General features: G+C 47.7%; 1 protein-coding gene across 1 annotated transcript; it reads right to left on the bottom strand.

Annotated features, from left to right (window-relative positions):
• Positions 1-14,827: 14,827 nt before the first annotated feature.
• On the bottom strand, positions 14,828-15,961 carry HSPB3 (heat shock protein family B (small) member 3). Its single transcript, XM_069626541.1, has one exon. The coding sequence runs from the start codon at positions 15,880-15,882 to the stop codon at positions 15,424-15,426; it is 459 nt and encodes a 152-aa protein (XP_069482642.1). The 5' UTR covers positions 15,883-15,961; the 3' UTR covers positions 14,828-15,423.
• Between the last annotated feature and the right edge of the window lie 5,406 nt (positions 15,962-21,367).

The following is a 21,367-nucleotide window of genomic DNA, read 5'->3' as shown; positions in this document are numbered from 1 at the left end:
CGACAGACGGATTCTATCGATCTGGTGGATGGTTCATCTGGATGGACGTGATGTTTCTGGACAGCTTTGGTCCTGCAACTGTTCCTTCCACAAGGCTCGCTGATGGGTGGATGAAAGATGCAAGTTCGAAAAGAGGAAGGACTGTTTGAAGAGCAGCGTTTTATGATGGAGTCTACTATGAAGTCATGAAAGGGATAATGGGATTTGTAGTGCCCGGGACACTTTTGGTTTCTTACTGCTGTGGGCTAAATAAAAGAGATTGAGATGCATAATAGTAACCCTCTGTGGCATGCCAAAGAATTGTACGCATTACGTCTTGATATACAGCAGGATAATATCTTCTCATTAATATTAGCTCCTACTTCAGGGTTTTATCTTCCATGTGAAATGGGGAAGCACATAGGGAGGATGGGGGATGGGAAGAATGAGAATATGAAACAAACACACAAGACAGCGCCCCTATGGTTTAGAGCCTGGTCTCCATACAGAACAGGCCGCCCTGCTTATGCATAAGATTATGCATAAGCCTAATGAAAGGACTCCCAGAGGGTCTCATACCACGGCAAAAGGCATGGCATTTAGTCATGACTTCAATGGTGCTCTACACGCTGATTTCCGCAGGTTCAGGATTTCAATTTTGGCTACAGTCAAAGATCTGTATAGCCAGCTAAATCTTATGAGCTACTTTATGTCGTATTGACGTGAAAAGTACAATGCACACGTTTGATAGGAACATTTACTAACATGGGGTCTTTATTGCAAACTGGGGTATGACTGGCGTCCTCTTTTAACCACGCGAGGGGGCCATTTGTCAAGCCTTTACTGAGCACCACCAAAGTACATGGTGTAAATGAGGGACAATTGACAAATGAGTGCTTGGGCAGACGAAAGCAAGCAATATATGAATGCTTGAATATTCACAAAGTGAAAAAATAAATGTGCTTTCATGAAGTTCTGTAGTCGGAACTGGACAATCAGCCACCAACGAGGGGATTTTAAAGGGACGCAGACAACCTACAGAATGTGAAAATCTGCTTTAATTGTGTACGCATTTTTTTTTTACAGTTTCACTGATGTTTCTCTTCTGTCACACACAACTACAAGGTGAATCCTTCTTAGTTAACCTCGTGTTTCTGAACTGCTTTACAAAGTCAGTGTAAGAAATCCCTCGCATGTCTAAAAGTGTGTGAGTGGATGTGTGTGTGTGGATATCTGTGCACTTGTGAATGCATGGTTGCATGTGTATGCATATCGGTATGTGACAGTGTATGCGTGGGTAGGAGTGAGAAGAGCTTGAGGCGTGCCAAGGACCAGTCTGGAGGCTTGGCCCTCCCTGGACCCATGATAACTGGAAGATGTTCTCCGCTTCTCCCAACCATGGGCACATTTGCTCCACCTCCCCTGAGATACTGCTGGCTCTGCCCCATCAGGGATGACCTGTCAATCCCGGGGGGAATTGGAAAAAGGGAGTGAATTGGACACATTAAGAGCTTGCTGTCTCTAATCAATGAGCAGTACTGCAAGAAGTAAAGAGTTTGTTGCGTTGAAGATGTTTTCCATTGTTTTTTTTTTCTTTTATGAGCAGGCAGGGTTATTTTTCGGTTTTATGGGGACTGGTGTGGACTACCGAGGGAGTGGGTCCTCAGTGCTTCAGTTTTGGTGAAGGAACCTTTGGCTGAATGTTACACTGCAGCCTGCACAGTGCCACATTGAGCTATCTTACTTGGATGGGAAATGGTTTCCTTTGGGGCACATGCATGATGGCAGCAGGTACATTCCTAGAGCAGTGGCAGCTGGTGGGTTGTTTTCATTGGTAGTGCATACAAATATTTTGCAATAATCTGCACAAGCAGTAAAGGAAAGGAGACGACCCGACCACGAGGTTTCAGAGGTGTTTTTCCCACGAGAATGTTGTTTTAAGGATGACTTAAAATGTTACAGGAGCAAATTGGATAAAAAGGCATACAATTTCCAAATTGGTTTTGTAAGATATCAGATAAAACGTCCCATAGATGCCAGGTCACCAACAGTAGACAGGAGCATTTTTCAACACATTTTGAGGATGACACTAACCATGACACATACCAGCAGCATTGCTACTGCTAGAAAACAACCATGTTGTTTATGCCCAACATTGCTACTATAAGAGGACGTGTTCATGCTGGCTGTGCCAATGTCTGCTGGCATAGCCACTGTAAGATCACTCTTCTGATTTGCCAAATAATGCCAATATTTACGACTGTAAGGGCACACTTATGTTGGCTTCGTCCCCAAAAATGTCAGCATTTCCCATGGTAGGAAAATACTTGTGTCGGCCTTTCCCATAATGCCATCATTTGCCACTGTAAGAACACACTTATGTTAGCTTTGCCAGGTAATACCAGTATTTGCCACTGTAAAAACACACTCGTATTGGGTTTAACTAACAATACAAATATGTGTCACTGTGAGAGCACTAAGCCCCTCATTTTGGTTTTGCACAATTATGCAAGTTTTATTTCATTATAAAAGCTCACTTCTATTGACTTTTCCCAATACTGACAAATGTGGAACTTTAGGTATGCATGCAAATTGGCTATTGGCACCATACTGCCCTCCCACCACGTACTCTGGCCACTGCAGCTCTAAAACCAACCCCAGACACACTGCACCCTTCTCCCTACTCCCTACCCAACACTCATACATTGCCTGCATACACACACATACCCATTTGCACACCTTAACAGAAACACATATTCAAACATGACAACGTTCACACAGTCCCACTTTTTTTGTTTTTTTCAATTTACCTTATCTGAAAGAATGGTTGCACGATGGGCCCTTCAGCTCTACTCCTCTTCTTCAGCTCACACAGCAAAGCAAGGCAGGAAGGAGAGAGGTACATTGATGTATACTTCCTGCCACAAGTCGGTGTCAGAATGGCCCATATTAACGCACAAAAAGAGTATTCAAATAGATGCCCTGCATGCATTGCTATTGGCCATGATCACTATCTGGCAATGTTGACTTACTGCACAAAAACCCAGACTTGTTTAGAGTGGAAAAGGTCACTTTAATGTGACAGGTCAAAGTTTACAAATAACCGCTTACCTGGCTCACTGGCCTTACAAACTAACAAACTATTTTAAACAAACCAATTGATAATTAACACTTTCATTTTCCCAACAATTAAATAATTAAATAAATAAATCCACTTCCTCCCTAACCATCCCTTGGTCCCTACTATCTCCTTACCACTTCTCAAGGCGTCCCGTTTTCTCCCCGGGGCCATGCCCCTTCAGGTTCAATACCTGTTCCCCAGGGGTAGCATGTTTGTGCAAACAGCACCACCCCCATCCTTTCCCGTGCCATTCCCCCATTGTGCTTCCCTGCCCCCACATCTAAAGGGGCCATGCCCCTGGCAACCAAACAACTTCCCAGACCCATAGAAACTCCCCTCTACACCAATGTCCTCTTACCTATGACCTGCAGCCAGTCTGACCTGCCACATCAGCAACAGATATTATACATCACAACTTTCAAAACGAATGCCCCAACCTGTCACACAAAACTACCGAAACAACACAACCTTGAACAGAGACTCACAATCCCAGGAATATTTAAAATAAATAATACCCAACAGAAACCAAATTAAAAGAGGCCACCGCCCCCCCCCCAGAAATTAACCAGGTACCTGAAACAACCCATAAACAAAAAGGGGGTGGGCGGGTGGATCAAAGTCCCCAACCGTCGCCTGCTTCCCGAACCTTCCCCTGCCTTTAAATACCCCAATGGGAGGCGCTCTGTTCGCAGGCCACCTCGCTGGCCTGTGCAGCGTCAAAATAAACCCGGGAGAAACGCTTTGCGTTCCCCCCGGGGCCCACCTTTTGACTTACTGCACAAAAACCCAGACTTGTTTAGAGTGGAAAAGGTCGCTTTAATGTGACAGGTCAAAGCTTACAAATAACCGCTTACCTGGCTCGCTGGCCTTACAAACTAACAAACTATTTTAAACAAACCAATTAATAATTAACACTTTCATTTTCCCAACAATTAAATAAATAAATAAATAAATCCACTTCCTCCCTAACCATCCCTTGGTCCCTACCGTCTCCTTACCACTTCTCAAGGTGTCCCGTTTTCTCCCCAGGGCCATGCCCCTTCAGGTTCAATACCTGTTCCCCAGGGGTAGCCCGTCTGCGCGAACAGCACCACCCCCATCCTTACCCGCGCCATTCCCCCATTGTGCTTCCCTGCCCCCACATCTAAAGGGGCCATGCCCCCGGCACCAGAAAAACCCTCCCCCGAGGTGTTCTTTCTGCCCCACCCCCCATTCCTTCCTACTCCCAACTCTTTAACATATCTCTCACCATCCAGATCAATTCCGACATATAATAAGTATTTCCAATCTCTGACAAATGGACACCATCCTCTCTAAATATCATGAATCCTTCATAAACTATGTCTTTGTGGTCCAAAACCTGTACCGCCGCTGAGACACAAAATTTCACCATCTCTCTGTTTATTCCCTTCTGAGCCCGCTCTATCACTCCTTCACTTCTCGCCCTCCTCCAAACTCTCCGCGGCAACAACTTAGTCCAAACTACCGATGCTTGAGGCCACATTTCTAGGACCCATAACAAATCCCTTTTCATTTTTCTAAGAAGCGTCACACCAGTATTTCTTACCAGGTCATTTTCCCCAGCATGAATAATCACCCCATCTGGAGACCCATAACGTTCCCTCAACCCAGCCAACATAGGGAGTAAATGATCCCAGCGAAGCCCCCCAAACCTGACCATCTCACCAAAACATCTTTATAGCTGCAACCCAATTGCCTGCCAAAAACCAGTTTCTCAGCTTCTTTCCCTGCCCACTTAAGAATAGAATGTCCCACAATCCATATTTGTGACATTTGCCCCGGCCTCCGAGCAGCATCTGAAAAAGAAAATTACAAAATCACTTACAAATCAACAACATCCTACTTAAATGCACCACTCCTGCTGACTTCTAAAACGTTCTTTCTGTTTTACCACCTCCCGATTTTCTTTGGCTGACTTCAAATTTTCAGCCCACCGGCGCACCCTTGGTCCCTGGTAACCGAGCCTGAAACCATGACAAAAACCCTCCCTCAAAATCTTAGCCCCTTCCCTGTCCGGATAAAACTCCAACCACTTCTCCAGCACATTCAATTTATCTGGCGTAAAAGCCTTTTCCCACAACCCCTCTGCCAGTTTTTTAGGGGACTGGTGTGGGCTACCGAGAGAGTGGGTCCTCAGTGCTTCAGTTTTGGTGAAGGGACCTTTGGCTGAATGTTACACTGCAGCCTGCACAGTGCCACATTGAGCTATCTTACTTGGATGGGAAATGGTTTCCTTTGGGGCACATGCATGATGGCAGCAGGTACATTCCTAGAGCAGTGGCAGCTGGTGGGTTGTTTTCATTGGTAGTGCATACAAATATTTTGCAATAATCTGCGCAAGCAGTAAAGGAAAGGAGACGACCCGACCATGAGGTTTCAGAGGTGTTTTTCCCACGAGAATGTTGTTTTAAGGATGACTTAAAATATTACAGGAGCAAATTGGATAAAAAGGCATACAATTTCCAAATTGGTTTTGTAAGATATCAGATAAAACGTCCCATAGATGCCAGGTCACCAACAGTAGACAGGAGCATTTTTCAACACATTTTGAGGATGACACTAACCATGACACATACCAGCAGCATTGCTACTGCTAGAAAACAACCATGTTGTTTATGCCCAACATTGCCAGTTTTGCTACTATAAGAGGACGTGTTCATGCTGGCTGTGCCAATGTCTGCTGGCATAGCCACTGTAAGATCACTCTTCTGATTTGCCCAATAATGCCAATATTTACGACTGTAAGGGCACACTTATGTTGGCTTCGTCCCCAAATATCTCAGCATTTCCCATTGTAGGAAAATACTTGTGTCGGCCTTTCCCATAATGCCATCATTTGCCACTGTAAGAACACACTTGTGTTAGCTTTGCCAGGTAATACCAGTATTTGCCACTGTAAAACACACTCGTATTGGGTTTAACTAACAATACAGATATGTGTCACTGTGAGAGCACTAAGCCCCTCATTTTGGTTTTGCACAATTATGCAAGTTTTATTTCATTATAAAAGCTCACTTCTATTGACTTTTCCCAATACTGACAAATGTGGAACTTTAGGTATGCATGCAAATTGGCTATTGGCACCATACTGCCCTCCCACCACGTACTCTGGCCACTGCAGCTCTAAAACCAACCCCAGACACACTGTACCCTTCTCCCTACTCCCTACCCAACACTCATACATTGCCTGCATACACACACATACCCATTTGCACACCTTAATAGAAACACATATTCAAACATGACAACGTTCACACAGTCCCACTTTTTTTGTTTTTTTCAATTTACCTTATCTGAAAGAATGGTTGCACGATGGGCCCTTCAGCTCTACTCCTCTTCTTCAGCTCACACAGCAAAGCAAGGCAGGAAGGAGAGAGGTACATTGATGTATACTTCCTGCCACAAGTCGGTGTCAGAATGGCCCATATTAACGCACGAGAAGAGTATTCAAATAGATGCCCTGCATGCATTGCTATTGGCCATGATCACTATCTGCCAATGTTGATTTACTGCACAAAAACCCAGACTTGTTTAGAGTGGAAAAAGTAACTTTAATGTGACAGGTCAAAGTTTACAAATAACCGCTTACCTGGCTCGCTGGCCTTACAAACTAACAAACTATTTTAAACAAACCAATTGATAATTAACACTTTCATTTTCCCAACAATTAAATAATTAAATAAATACATCCACTTCCTCCCTAACCATCCCTTGGTCCCTACCATCTCCTTACCACTTCTCAAGGCGTCCCGTTTTCTCCCCGGGGCCATGCCCCTTCAGGTTCAATACCTGTTCCCCAGGGGTAGCCTGTTTGTGCAAACAGCACCACCCCCATCCTTTCCCGTGCCATCCCCCATTGTGCTTCCCCGCCCCCACATCTAAAGGGGCCATGCCCCTGGCAACCAAACAACTTCCCAGACCCATAGAAACTCCCCTCTACACCAATGTCCTCTTACCTATGACCTGCAGCCAGTCTGACCTGCCACATCAGCAACAGATATTACACATCACAACTTTCAAAACAAATGCCCCAACCTGTCACACAAAACTACCGAAACAACACAACCTTGAACAGAGACTCACAATCCCAGGAATATTTAAAAGAAATAATACCCAACAGAAACCAAATTAAAAGAGGCCACCGCCCCCCCCCCCAGAAATTAACCAGGTACCTGAAACAACCCATAAACAAAAAGGGGTGGGCGGGTGGATCAAAGTCCCAAACCGTCGCCTGCTTCCCGAACCTTCCCCTGCCTTTAAATACCCCAATGGGAGGCGCTCTGTGCGCAGGCCACCTCGCTGGCCTTTGCAGCGTCAAAATAAACCCGGGGTAAACGCTTTGCGTTCCCCCTGGGGCCCACCTTTTGACTTACTGCACAAAAACCTAGACTTGTTTAGAGTGGAAAAGGTCGCTTTAATGTGACAGGTCAAAGCTTACAAATAACCGCTTACCTGGCTCGCTGGCCTTACAAACTAGCAAACTATTTTAAACAAACCAATTAATAATTAACACTTTCATTTTCCCAACAATTAAATAAATAAATAAATAAATCCACTTCCTCCCTAACCATCCCTTGGTCCCTACCGTCTCCTTACCACTTCTCAAGGTGTCCCGTTTTCTCCCCAGAGCCATGCCCCTTCAGGTTCAATACCTGTTCCCCAGGGGTAGCCCGTCTGCGCAAACACCACCACCCCCATCCTTACCCGTGCCATTCCCCCATTGTGCTTCCCTGCCACCACATCTAAAGGGGCCATGCCCCCGGCACCAGAAAAACCCTCCCCCGAGGTGTTCTTTCTGCCCCACCCCCCATTCCTTCCTACTCCCAACTCTTTAACATATCTCTCACCATCCAGATCAATTCCGACATATAATAAGTATTTCCAATCTCTGACAAATGGACACCATCCTCTCTAAATATCATAAATCCTTCATAAACTATGTCTTTGTGGTCCAAAACCTGTACCGCCGCCGAGACACAAAATTTCACCATCTCTCTGTTTATTCCCTTCTGAGCCCGCTCTATCACTCCTTCACTTCTCGCCCCCCTCCAAACTCTCCGCGGCAACAACTTAGTCCAAACTACCGATGCTTGAGGCCACATTTCTAGGACCCATAACAAATCCCTTTTCATTTTTCTAAGAAGAGTCACACCAGTATTTCTTACCAGGTCATTTCCCCCAGCATGAATAATCACCCCATCTGGAGACCCATAGCGTTCCCTCAACCCAGCCAACATAGGGAGTAACTGATCCCATCGAAGCCCCCCAAACCTGACCATCTCACCAAAACATCTTTATAACTGCAACCCAATTGCCTGCCAAAAACCAGTTTCTCAGCTTCTTTCCTTGCCCACTTAAGAATAGAATGTCCCACAATCCATATTTGTGACATTTGCCCCGGCCTCCGAGCAGCATCTGAAAAAGAAAATTACAAAATCACTTACAAATCAACAACATCCTACTTAAATGTACCACTCCTGCTGACTTCTAAAAAGTTCTTTCTGTTTTACCACCTCCCGATTTTCTTTGGCTGACTTCAAATTTTCAGCCCACCGGCGCACCCTTGGTCCCTGGTAACCGAGCCTGAAACCATGACAAAAACCCTCCCTCAAAATCTTAGCCCCTTCCCTGTCCGGATAAAACTCCAACCACTTCTCCAGCACATCCAATTTAACTGGCGTAAAAGCCTTTTCCCACAACCCCTCTGCCAGCTCCTCTAACCTCCCCCTGTCTCCTTATTGGAAACACTGAGTGAGAGGGTGTTTCCCTGAACATTTGCTACATTCATGCTTGAACCTATAGAAATGCCTTGTGCATCCGTCCTTGTTAAATGCCCAACACGCTACTGAGGACTGCCCTCTGCCTTCTCCCTCCACCCCCTCCTGGGCGGGGCGACCAAGAAAGGGCCGGAAAGGCACAGGCAGCCCACTTGCTGTGTGCAACATCGGGGCAGGCCTCGTTGGCGCCATCCATTGCAGCCATAAATCCATGTCTATCTCCCCCCAAACAGCCTGACTGTCCTCAGCCATTCGCGCTCTGAATTCGTAATCATATTTTACCCATGCAAAGCCCTTGAAACTTGTAAATGCCTCCCTGATCACATCCATATATTTTAGCAGAGCCACACACTGCTCCGGAAATTTCTCACAGCATACACTGGAATAAATAATAAACGCTGACGTCCAGTTTTCAATTGTCACTGGTACTCTTGGGCACAAGGCCAACTCTCTCTCATCTTCCTTAGAACCCTCCTTTGCTCTCACTTCCCTATGAAGCAATTTCAACACGTCCACAAATTCCCCTGCCTGAATCTTATCCTTAGTCGCTGCCATCAAGTGTGCCCCCAGAGTTTTCGTGATGCCCATGTAAGGTAGCTTTTTCTCCTTTCCCTTCACCTCAGCTTCTTTTTCTTTTGAAGCCTGTACCTTGAGCACCAATGGCTCAACCACTTTGTCCGTTTGTAGCTCCACAGAGCAATTTCCCTTGTCACTCACCATGGCTCCAATAGCCTGTACACCAATCTCTCTCCTTGCCCCTTGCGAACCCGACCCTTCATTTCCTGCCCCAGTTCTCATATCCCCCTCCGACCAGTCCCTTTCCCGCTCACCTCTTTCCGACCTGCATCGCCTGTCTGCGGTCTGGCCTCCACTCCAATGCTCCTCATTTCTTTTCTTACTGGGCTCCTACTGCGGGGACAAAACATGTCAGCAGTCTCACCCAGCCAATTGTTCTCCCGACCTCTTGACCCCCAAACCTCTTGCTCCCGTCGTTCCCGAACCCACCTACAACCCCTTCTTACATTCCCTCCTCTCCTTACCGCCCTACAACCTTCATCCTCCCACTGCCCCACATATTCCTCAATCCAACTTCATCACCCCTGAAATACCATTGCTGATGCGAGCTCATGCTCGGGTCGCATAGATCCTCTTCCTGTGAGCCCGGGGCACCCGCCCCGTCACTCCTTTGGCATCTTCTCGGCGGGGCCGCAGAAACCCCTTCCTGGTCCTCTTCTCTCGGGCGAGGTGTGCTCTTCTCCACCTTGTGATCCTCATCGCAAGGGGCCGTGCTGCGCCCTCTAGACTGTCCTCGTGCTGACCGAGGAGGGGCCATTCCTAAACCCTATCCATATTCATCCTCTCGAACAACGGGGGCTGTGCAGCGTCCTCCGCTAACCGTCCTCCTATTCGGGGGGGCCATTCCGAAACCTCTCCCTAACCTCACCAATTGATGTGGACCTCTCTCTCCTTCTCCCACCTGCACTCTTCCACAGGTATTTGCCACCCTTGCCCCTCTGTCCTGATGCCCCGCTCTTCGCCCCATCACCCCCACTGATGTGGCTCTCTTGACCTGCCCCTTTTTGGATACTCCTCATATCCTCCACATCCTCCTGGTCGTTAGTAACCCCAACCCTAACTGGTTCCCCAAATGCATTTCCCCCCTGGATGCTCTCCTATCAATCTCCCTCCTCAACTTTCTGCCCCTGGATTCCCATACCTCCCCTCTACCAGCCGCAGGGGTACAAGACACCATTGCCGCGAGAGCGCCATCCGCCGCTGCTCTATGCTGTGGCCGGCCCTCACCTACCTCCACTTCCCCCGTAACCTCCACCACCACCCCTTCAAGCTGGGCCTTATATGCCCTCAGCGCCCTGGCATCCACCAACCCCTTTTGCTAGCTCCTTGACCCATCATTTTGACCTAAACTAAAGCTGTGCAGCCAAACACGCCCCTTTGCAGTTCCACTATCTACCCTAAGCCCCCGAGCCAGACCTACCCTTGGAAATACCCCCAAAAACTGAAAAATCCAAAAAACAAAATGCAATGGGCTAAAAAATAAGCACTATACCTGAAGAAATAATTAAACCATACAAAGTACAAGTGTAAAATTAATAGAAAACAGAAAACTGATATATAAATAAAATTATTATTTCTTTCTTTTTTTTATAATCTCTGCCCCATACAATACCCCCTTTTCTTAGAGTGCCCTACCCCAAAACGTAAAATTATTAAAGAACCGCACAGAAAGAAACACCAGAACAAAATTTTGCAGAGAAATCAACTGATTAAGAAATGCTACCAACGGGGAGCAGGCCACGCTGCAGAGCGTGAAGAAAAACGGAACGGTCCCAAACGGACCGCAACGCCTCCCCAGGTCCAACAGAAGCTAATGCTTCAAAGCGAAGCGTAGCTCGAAAGATTAATGAGGGGCTGTAAAATGGCCGCTGAACCACAGGCTCCCTACGGAGCTGAGATAAGAAACAGAGCCCAATAATATTATAAATTGAACGAGCAGCCCGTAACGGGTTCGAGACCCAGCCTGAACCAGCCCCAGTGATCGAAGAGGACTAAGAATGAAACGAGCCAAAAAGGAAAAACTTCCCACACCTAAAGACCCAAGCCCCCGAACACTCAGCACTAATCACAGGGACCGAAAAACCACAGAAATAACTCAAGGTAAAATTGGAAGTAATTTATTTACGTTACCTCCAAATACACACTTTTTTTTTTTACTAAAACTCCCTACCTAACCAATTCTTAACTATCCCCTACTCCTCAACTGCACACAAAAAACCCATAACCAAGACCAAAACCTAGGGAAGGCTCGGTAGCAGGCGACAGGACTTGTCAATCTCAAGTCCCCAACCGTCGCCTGCTTCCCAAACCTTCCCCTGCCCTTAAATACTCCAATGGGAGGAGCTCTGTGCGCAGGCCACCTCGCTGGCCTGTGCAGCATCAAAATAACACTGGGGGAAAATTCTTCGCGCTCCCCCCCGGCACCCACCTACTGCCTGTAGGGACAGAGGCCCAGAAGGACTCCACGTGGGACAATGTGCCAAACGAGGGATGCAGGCTATTTTCCTGCAGCCAGCAGCCCACCACTCTGTCAAGCACAGCAATCAGAAAATGGCGTGCTGTGCATGACAGAATGTGGGCGGCCAGTGCCTAACAGAAGGTGGTGCCTTACCGCACATTATCGCATTATACACCAGCTAACACTGACACTTATAGTACTTGGAACCTGCATGGATTCATTTTGATGGTTGTTTTCATAATTTAATTGTAGTCGATTTTGTCTCTGTTGATTAATCCTGCATATATAATTCTGTTAGGATGCCTGTGTGTATTGGGGAGTGGGAACGCTCACACTGGGGCCGATTCCCTCCTCTTCTAAGATGTGCATGTCACCGCCATTTTCTCTAACATACAGATCCTAAAGCCGTGTGAATGAATATGTACAGTTCAAGGTTACAGACATTATAAAGTTATGGTGCGTGTTGTGAAACGAACACCAAGCCAACTGAACATGTAATGATACAAGCATACAACCCTTTTCACAGAATTATTTTGTCAGATATAACGATCTGTGGTCATTCTTATGTTCCCAAAATGCTCTTTTGTGTTATAGAAGGAAGCCAGGAATCCTGGCTGGTGAGACTTGTCCCTTCCCCTTCATGGTTATTCTAGGTTTTGATAATTTTATCTGCTCAGTAAGACAAGTGTGATGTTATTTCGATCACTACAATTAATAAGGGAAGTGATCATTGTTAATGAACATTGTAAAATAACTTCTTCTGCAAAAACAAAATAAAAATACAGAATCTCCCCGCCCCTGGCCAGCCCTCAAATGGCTTGGGTTGCTCCAGCAGATGAACACCTGATAGCACATCTCCTGGCCACAGAGAGGGGGAGAGAGAGCGCGAGACAGATATTGTGTGATTTACTGGGAGCAGCTAGTTATTTTATATTTAAAACACTTTTTAAAATACATTTTGCCTCTTGTGTCATTTGCAAAAACTCAATCACGTCTGTTAGGCTAGTCCGTTATAAGACCCACATATTTTTAAATGTTCCTTAGCTATTTGAGATTTCTTTTTAAAAAAGAGTATTTTATCACATCAGAGACTTATTAGCCCAAATACTTCCCCACTTACCTACATGGGTGTGTCTTCTCTTATGTGCATTTCAGTTCAGGTCTGGGGGTGTGGAGGCATCTGTGGGTTCAGTGGGAATGCATAGAATATCATGTCAAATTATACTATTTGAGGGTACCCTCAGAGCATATGAGTGGACTAAAAGGGAATATGTGGAAAAATGGGCTACATCATTATAAAACCTAACCTACCATGCTAGTCTCAGGTATATAACAGGAGCGCCTGGGTATACTATCCTGCTATGTGTGCAGATAATAGCAAAATCTAGCATGCAGTTGGAGTACCTTGGCATGTGATCGCAATAAGATGTGAATGTCCCAGGGTTCCAAAATAAGATTCGGGGAGCAGGAGCTCAAAACAGCTCTTAGGTGTTGGACATCCCCCTGTAGGCAGAAGCTACGGCAGGGGAATCATGAACTATGAGGAGTACTTTAACGTTTTAACCAGTATGTATAATCCACACGTAGAGTGTCCTAATTATTCTTTGTTAATATTCTCAAATACTCAAAGTTGATGTCACATAAACATATTTGTAAGGCACCAGGTGACCTGCGGAGCCAAAAGTATCTCCTGGTAACAGTTCATTTCAAGCTAACCAGGCTCTCCTATGCTAGAAGCAGGACCTAAATAGCTTCCAGAAATTTCGAACCCTGATATCCAGAACAGATGGGCATATTATCAATGTTTATGGCATAATACTTGATAGCACTATTTGGGCAGCAGTTGTTTTGAACTATGATTCGCATGATCTCTCACCATTGGCTAAGCTGGCTAAGGCGGAAGGGAACTGTAGCCCAAAACATCGAGAGAGCCAAAGGTTGCAGACTCCTGTTCTACTGCAACATTGATGCAGCATGTAATGTGACAGCCAGGCAGAAAGCGCAAGTGCAACATGCTCCCCATAGGAACAGGCGCATGCTGTGCAACATGGGTTCAATGCCCTGCTATGCTGATGCAGCTCTTCATTCTCCCACGGTCAATAAACTGGGAACTATGTGCAGGTAAGAATAATGCCACTGACCTCCACAGTGCTTGGAAGCCAGCACGACGTGATATATGAATCACCATTGTTTTATTATAACACTCCAACATACATCTACAATGATACATACATGCATCCACTCATACAATGCTACATGTACAAACCGCATAGCTAAATAGGCAAAAACCACACATGCGTCCATTTTTCTCCAGTACACCCATGAACACAATGTGCAGCAGAGCTATTGGCTTTGGCAATGTTTGTTACTGATGGAACCCGTTTGCGTTGTACACTTCAACAGTCTTGAAACTGAACCTTAGGCTATTTTAAATCTCCAGAGCAGCAATAGTGCATACGTATTGAAGTGTGCCTCTTATTGCATTCATTTCTTGCCCACAATCTCCCATCCTTAAAGAACTATGACACCAGACAAACACGAGTTGGGATATCACACGCAGGTTGCAGAGCAAAGTTAATAACAACAATCCAATCCACCATCATCCCTGTTTTTTTTGTTCACATATATTGGGCGGATTTTGGTCTTCAATATCATTGGTATTCTTAAAATCCATAGGAAACACTGCTGAAGCCCAGACAAGATTCAGACATCTATCAGAACGTTATGAAATCGTTTACATTGTTAGTAACACCCAGGAAAGAGCCTCTGTTTTTGTGTATTCTACACAACAAGCTGTACTGTTGTTCTGATATTCCAACCTCTCTTTTAATTCCATGAGAAAATACAAACAAGAAATCTGAAAAACTATAATTAGGCTATTCAAGAGTCCCTGGATAGGCTTTAGTGCAGAAAACAGGACTTAAGGGCCTCATTTACAGGGAGTTTTCCAATGGGATTGCGCCATTATTTTGTGCATCAGGCCCTAAGGGGGGAGCTTTTCATCAGTAGTGATGACACAGAAATAGCTTCCAATGTAAAAGAGGACGACCACCACTGAATAGGAGTCCCTGACATTCATTTGGTCATTTATTGCAAATCTCAGACTGCGTCTTCCGCTAATTTGCGCTCAAGGGCATATTGTGCGGGTCAGATTACTCACGCTTCATCTGCGATTATGAAGTAACAGCCTTTTCTGATTTATTTAAGCATCAGTGACATTGTTCGGACAATGCGCGGTGCTGTAATTTTAACAGCAACAAAAATTGTCACCCCTTGCGTTTTACCACAAGTGAACCGTAGGCGAATCACTCAATTTGCGAAGAAATATGCACTACGTTTTTTGTTTTTTCTGCAGGGTTTATAACGCCTAACTTGACAACCAACACTGCACATGCAAGGCACTAGTGCGTAATATAAATCTCACACTATATCAGCGAACACACTAGAGTTAACTAAAACACGCTTTCAGGGAAATGCATTTTGAAATCCGCTCATGCACGTTTCTGTAGCTCCACGGTGAGAATGCCGTCGTGGCACAACATGGCGGACACATCCTTCGCCAGGACTCCGGGAGGTAACCTCCACATCCGAGTGAAGCGTCTTGAAATAAAACCATGCTCGTCCATCCGGCGGCCATGTTGAGCTTTGACGATGAGCCAGCCTTCGAAAATCTGTATCATAATGTCCTCAGGACGAAACTGCACCACATCCAGATGGATGTGCCCACCGGGCAGCGCTTTATTTGCCCTGGTTTCTCCGTCTGCCGGTTCTGTTGTTTCTACTTCAGTTTTCTCCGCACTTCCGCTTTCCCTCAGTTTACCTGCCGACGGCGGCCCCGGCAATGCAAACAAGCGGTGGATCAGTGTTTGCTCTTCCAGCTTTTTGGCCGAAAACATGTCACCATAACGCACAGGAGTTTCCACCCAGTGTCGGACAGTGGAGCCATCCATTCCTGGAACGCTGTGGGGTACTGCTCCTTTTCTTTGATAGGAGCAATGTGCTTGCGAGCTCAAAGTTTCTGCACCACTGTGGCTGTGGAGTCAGACTGTTGTGTCATTCAGCACTGTGGAAAGTCTAGGCTACTTTTAGTCGGATTCTTAACACATCAGATGCCCGAAGTTATTTATAAACGCGCTAAAACAAAGTCCATTTATAGAACACAATGTCAAGTTGCCTGGATGACAATATATCACACATTGCCCAGAGCACCAGCTTACATTTGTAAGTTTACCCTTTGCAGCTGTTATTTTTTGTATGGGCATATCTGTGCCTTTTCATCAGATAACATACAATAAATGAACCTTAGAATGATTGACTTTGACACTTATGTGTGCTGCTGCTTATCACTGGAGTGGTTCAAAACCCATTCACTTTATTTCTATAACATTCGTGTTTATACACCACATCACTTTTTTGTTTCTGGGAATTCATCGCTTGCCCTTATCAACAGTGGAGCAAACATATGAATTTCCAGGTGGGTGCCCAGATTTTAGGGAAGTGACATCGCAGGATGTGGCATCACAGGAAATTACATCATTATATCTTCACTTTGTCAGCTGCTTGGTGGGAAGGGGGACCCCGGGGGGAACGCGAAGCGTTTCCCCCCGGGGAGTTTTTTGGCGATGCACATGGCCAGCGAGTGGCCGTGGGGCAGAGCGCCTCCTGGGGGGGTATTTAAGGGCTCAGGGAAGGTTCGGGAGGCAGGCGACGGTTAGGACTTGATGATTGTCCTGTCGCCTGCTCCCGAGCCTTCCCTGTAGCTAGGCCTAGGGTCGCGGTAGGAGAGGAGGTAGGGGATAGCAGGGGTTTTGGTGGCAGGGATAGGTTTAGTAGGGGAGGGTGGAGGTGTGTCGGCGGGCGTTATAAAAAAAAAAAAATAAAAAAAATAAAATAAAATAAAAGGGGTGTTGCTTGCGGACTCCGCATATTAGGGGGGTACTGTATATACCCCCCTGCTTACCGGAGCCGCTTCCTCTCGATGTAGGGCCTTTGAATCCCTCGTCGGGGCTGTTTGATGAGGGCTTTGTGCCTTCCAATGGTCGGTTGCTTTAATCCCGGCGTTTCCATGTAGCCGACATTCTGTGATCTTTGGCAATTGGCCTCATCGCTACGTTCTCCAATCTGGGGAAATGCGCAGCTTCCGAGGGAGGGGCCGTGCAATGAATGGTTTACACTGAATTCTGCGTTTCCTTTTCGCGGGGCGACAGTGCACGCGCCCGTCACTCGAGAACTGGTGCGTAGTTATGAACAGGCGCGGAGCGAGTCTCTGAAACGTAAACCGATGATTTATTTTAACCCATGGTAGCTTACCGGAGCAGCCGTCGGTGGTTTTGGGATCAGGGAGGGCGGGTCGCGCCAGCTGGGGCCGCGGTTTTCTTGTGGTTTCGGGTTGCCGGGGAGGGTGCAGGAGCGCCGCTGTGAGGTGCATCCCTCGTTGGGTTTAGTGTGGTCACGGGGGTTTGTTAGGATCAGGTGCCGTCCCCGCTTCTCTTGGTGGGCGTTAGGGGGCAATGGGTCGGCTGGGGGGTCCGTTGTTGGAGCCGTTGCGTGCCGGGCTTCCCTGGTCCTCGCGCGCGGTGCGGGCTTGCTGAAGGGAGGGGGCAGAGCGGTCCTCTTAAAGGGGCCGCTCTCTCTTTCAGGTAGTGGGCTGCTAGGCCCTGCGGTGCGGCGGGTGAGCCACCAGGGGGCAGGCTGTGGTGGTGGAAGGGCACGGTGGGGCCCAGTTAGATTAAAATAAATAAATAAATAAATAAATAAATAAATAAATAAACGGAAACACAGTAGGCGAGTAGGGAGGGGGGTTTGGGTAGGGGTTTTTTCAGCAGCAGGGATATGATATGGCATTTCAAACGCTCCTATACACAAGGGTTTCAAGGCTGTGCTGTGGCTCCTGGTTTTTGGGGTTTGTTTCTTTTTGGGGGGCATTTTGTCAGAAAATAAGGAGGAAGTTTTGTCTGGGTAAAGGTTAGTTTAAAGAGGTTAAAATAGAAAAAAAAATATATATATATATAAGAATAATAGCGAAATAAAGCATACAATGGTCTCTTTGGGGTAATTTTATGTGGAATTAGGTTAATTAACATTCTGGGATACCTTTATTTCTTAGATTAGTTCCCCTTTCGGGGCTTTCCTTTGCACTGGGTAAGTTCCCACGGGAAGGGCTGGCTCGGGGGTTTAGTGGGTAGATGTAAGATTAAAGGGATTATTGAGTGCACTGTCATTTTATCTGGGCACTATGCTGGGACAGGGAGCTAGTAAGAAGGGCTGGGTGGATGCCAGGGTGCGAGGGAGGCCCTAGAAATTATTAACAGGGCATCTAAGGCCCAGCTTGAAGGGGCGGTAGTGGAGGTTTCGGGAGAAGGGGAGGTGGGGGGGGGGGGTGCAGGCCGCAGCGTAGGGCAGCGACGGATGGCAGGAGAGTGATGTCAGTGGGAGTGATGGGGCGCAGAGTGGGGCAATCTGGACAGAGGGGAAAAGGGGGCAAATACCTGCGGAAGAGTGCAGGTGGGAAAAGGAGGGAGAGGTCCCCATCAATTTGAGGAGGTCGGAATGGGGCGCGGAACGGCCCCCCCGGGTAGGAGGAGTGAGGGCGGAGGGCGCTGTGCAGCCCCCGCTGGTCAGGGGGAGGTAGGGAGTTTTACAACGGCCCCTCCTCGGTTAGCGCAAGGAAAGCCTAGAGGGTGCAGTACAGCCCCTAGCAATGAGGATTCCAGGGTGGAGGTCGGAACGCCTCGCCCGAGAGAAGAGGACCAGGCGAGGGTTTCCCACAACCCCGCCGAGAAGACGTCAAAGGGGTGGCGGGGCGGACGCCCCGGGCTCGCATGAAGATCATCAACTCAAACTGGGCATGAGCGCGCATCCGCAATGCTATTTAAGGGTAGGAGCCCTCTATGGAAGGAGAGGAGGAGCATCGGTGTGGACGCCAGACTACGGGCGGCAGGTGTGGAAAGAGGTGAGCGGGAAAGGGAATGGTCATCTGCATGGCAGAGAGGGGTTACAAGTAGGTGGTCGGGGGAGGAACGGGCTGGTTTTCCAGGTGTAAGGAAGGAAGTTGGTGTGCAGGCCATTGGAGCCGAAGGGGGTGAAAAGAGCATTTGCTCGGTGGAGGTCCAAACGGACAAGGTGAGGGAGCCATTGGTGCTCGAAGTGCAAGCTGGAAAGGATAAGGAGTGTGAAGTGAAAAGAAAGGGGAACAAATGGCCATACATGGGGATAACAAAACCATTGGGGGCGCACTTGAGGGCAGCGTCCAGGGAGAAGATTCAGGCAGGGGAATTGGTGGATGTCTTTAAATTGCTCCATAGGGAAGTGAGAGCAAAGGAGGGGTCTAAGGAAGTAGAGAGGGAACTGGCTTCACGCCCAAGGGTCCCGGTGACCATTGAGAATTGGACGTCGGCGTTTATTATTTATGCCAGTGTGTGCTGTAAAAAATTTACGGAGCGGTGCGGCCCTGCTTAAATATATGGACGTACTTAGGAAGGTTTTTCACGAGTTGGGAGTTTTGTTTGGGTACGCTATGATGAGGAATTGAGAGCGTGAAGGGCGGAGGATAGTTAGGCGGTCTGGGGGTGAGATAGACATGGATCGTTGGCTGCAATGGATGGCTCCAACGGGGCCTGCCCCGACATTACACACAGCAAGTGGGCTGCCTGTGCCTTACCGGCCCTTTCTTGGTCGCCCCGCCCATGAGGGGGCGGGGGGAGGAGGCGGAGGACAGCCCTCAACAGCATGTTGGGAGTTCAATAAAGGAAGCTGCATGAGGTGGAGGTGCAAATTTAAACACGAGTGCAGCGGGTGTACGGGTTGGCATCAGGTTACAGATTGTTTTCAGGCAGGGGACAGTGGGTCAGGGCGAGGAGCGGGGTAAGGAAGTGGGGGGGAAGGACCGCATGCCAGGTAAATTGGGGTGTGCTGGAAGGTCGGGCTCAGTTTATAGTAAAGGAGGTGGGGGGCACAAGGTTTGATGAAAGGTTAGTTGGGAGCAAATTGAAGGGGACAGGAGAAAGATGAGGAGGAGGATGCGTAGGTAGGGGAGGGCCCAGGTGGGAGGTATCGGTGGGAATTTGAGAAGGGAGAGGTAGCTGTCGTTGGGAGGGCAGGGACGACGGTGGTGAAGCCCTCACGCTTGCCGCACGACAAGGTGAGTAGGCTGCAGGCTGCATGGACGGAGGTGCGGGAGCGCCTCTGGTGCAGCAGGTGGAAGTGGGGAGATGGGTCTGCATGGACGGGGGTGCACTAAGGCCCCTGGTGCAGCTAAATTTAAAAAAAAAAAAAAAAAAGTGAAACAGAGAAGCGAGGTGCCGGTAGAGGAATTTATGTGTAATGGTCTGCATGGACGGGGGCGCAGGTTTGGCCCCTGGTGCAGCGGTGGAGAGGAGTAAAGGAAAAAGGGGGCCTGCATGGACGGGGGTGCACTAGGCCCCCTGGTGCAGGTGGGAAACAGGTGGTAATGGACGCAAGTAGCTGGAAGATGGTGATATGGAAGGAACTGCATGGACGGGGGCGCAGGTTTGGCCCCTGGTGCAGAGGTGGAGAGGGGTAAAGCAAAAAAGGGGCCTGCATGGACGGGGGTGCATTAGGGCCCCTGGTGCAGGCGGGAAAAAGGTGGTAAGGGATGCGAGGAGCTTAAAGAGTTAGATGGAAGGGACTGCATGGACAGGGGTGCAGGTTTGGCTCCTGGTGCAATGGCGAGAGGAGTAATAATCTAAAGGGCCTGCAGGGACGGGGGGTGCACGGGGGCCCCCGGTGCAGGGAGGACAATGCAGGAATGTAAGGGAATAAAACTGGACACAACAAGTGGAATAAATGGTTTATTGCTTGTAGGGGAGCTGTTTGCGACCTGTTTTACGTGGTTATTGTTTGGGTGCTTTCAGGGCTTCTGAGTTGGTCGGGGGGAAAAGGGGGGGTAGGGTGACTGCAATGGGAAGATGGTCAAATTACAGAAGAAGGTTAGACATCAAGATTAAAAAGGTCTAAGACGGTTATGAAGGGAAGGGGCTCTTGGGTTCGGCTGGGTCGTGGGAGCAAGGTCTTATGCCCAGTTCCAGGTGCTAGGGGTATTCGGAAGGAGTTGGTGGCAGTGGGAGAAAAGGAAGTGGAGTTTGGGACTCATTACTTTAGGAGGGGCGCAGCATCTGAGGGTACCGGGCTGGGGTTTTTCAGAAGACAAGGTGAGAAGAGTGGGACGTTGAAGGTCTGGGAAATACAAGGGGTACGGCAGGGAGTTTGATAATGGGGGTGTTGAAAAGGTGGTTAGGACTTTGTGGGCCAACTGTTGTTGAAATATATTTTGACTTGTCAGTGATTTTGTATTTTCTTTTTCAGATGCTGCGCGAAAGGAAGGGGAGTTGGTGCAAGTTTTTGATTTGTTGGCCATTCAATTGTTAAGTGGACTGGGAAGGAAGTGGAGAAAGGGGGTTTGGAAGGTAACAGGGG

This window comes from Ambystoma mexicanum, chromosome 6p, assembly GCF_040938575.1.
Source record: "Ambystoma mexicanum isolate Mex_15411 chromosome 6p, UKY_AmexF1_1, whole genome shotgun sequence".
Taxonomy (NCBI): Eukaryota; Metazoa; Chordata; class Amphibia; order Caudata; family Ambystomatidae; genus Ambystoma; species Ambystoma mexicanum.
The sequence above is the reverse complement of the archived record's forward strand: the minus strand, read 5'-3'. Positions and strand labels throughout refer to the sequence as shown.

What these genes read in the sequence shown, in the direction of transcription:
- HSPB3 (XM_069626541.1), bottom strand. Translation starts at nt 15,882, where the DNA reads ATGGATGGCTCCACTGTCCGACACTGGGTGGAAACTCCTGTGCGTTAT.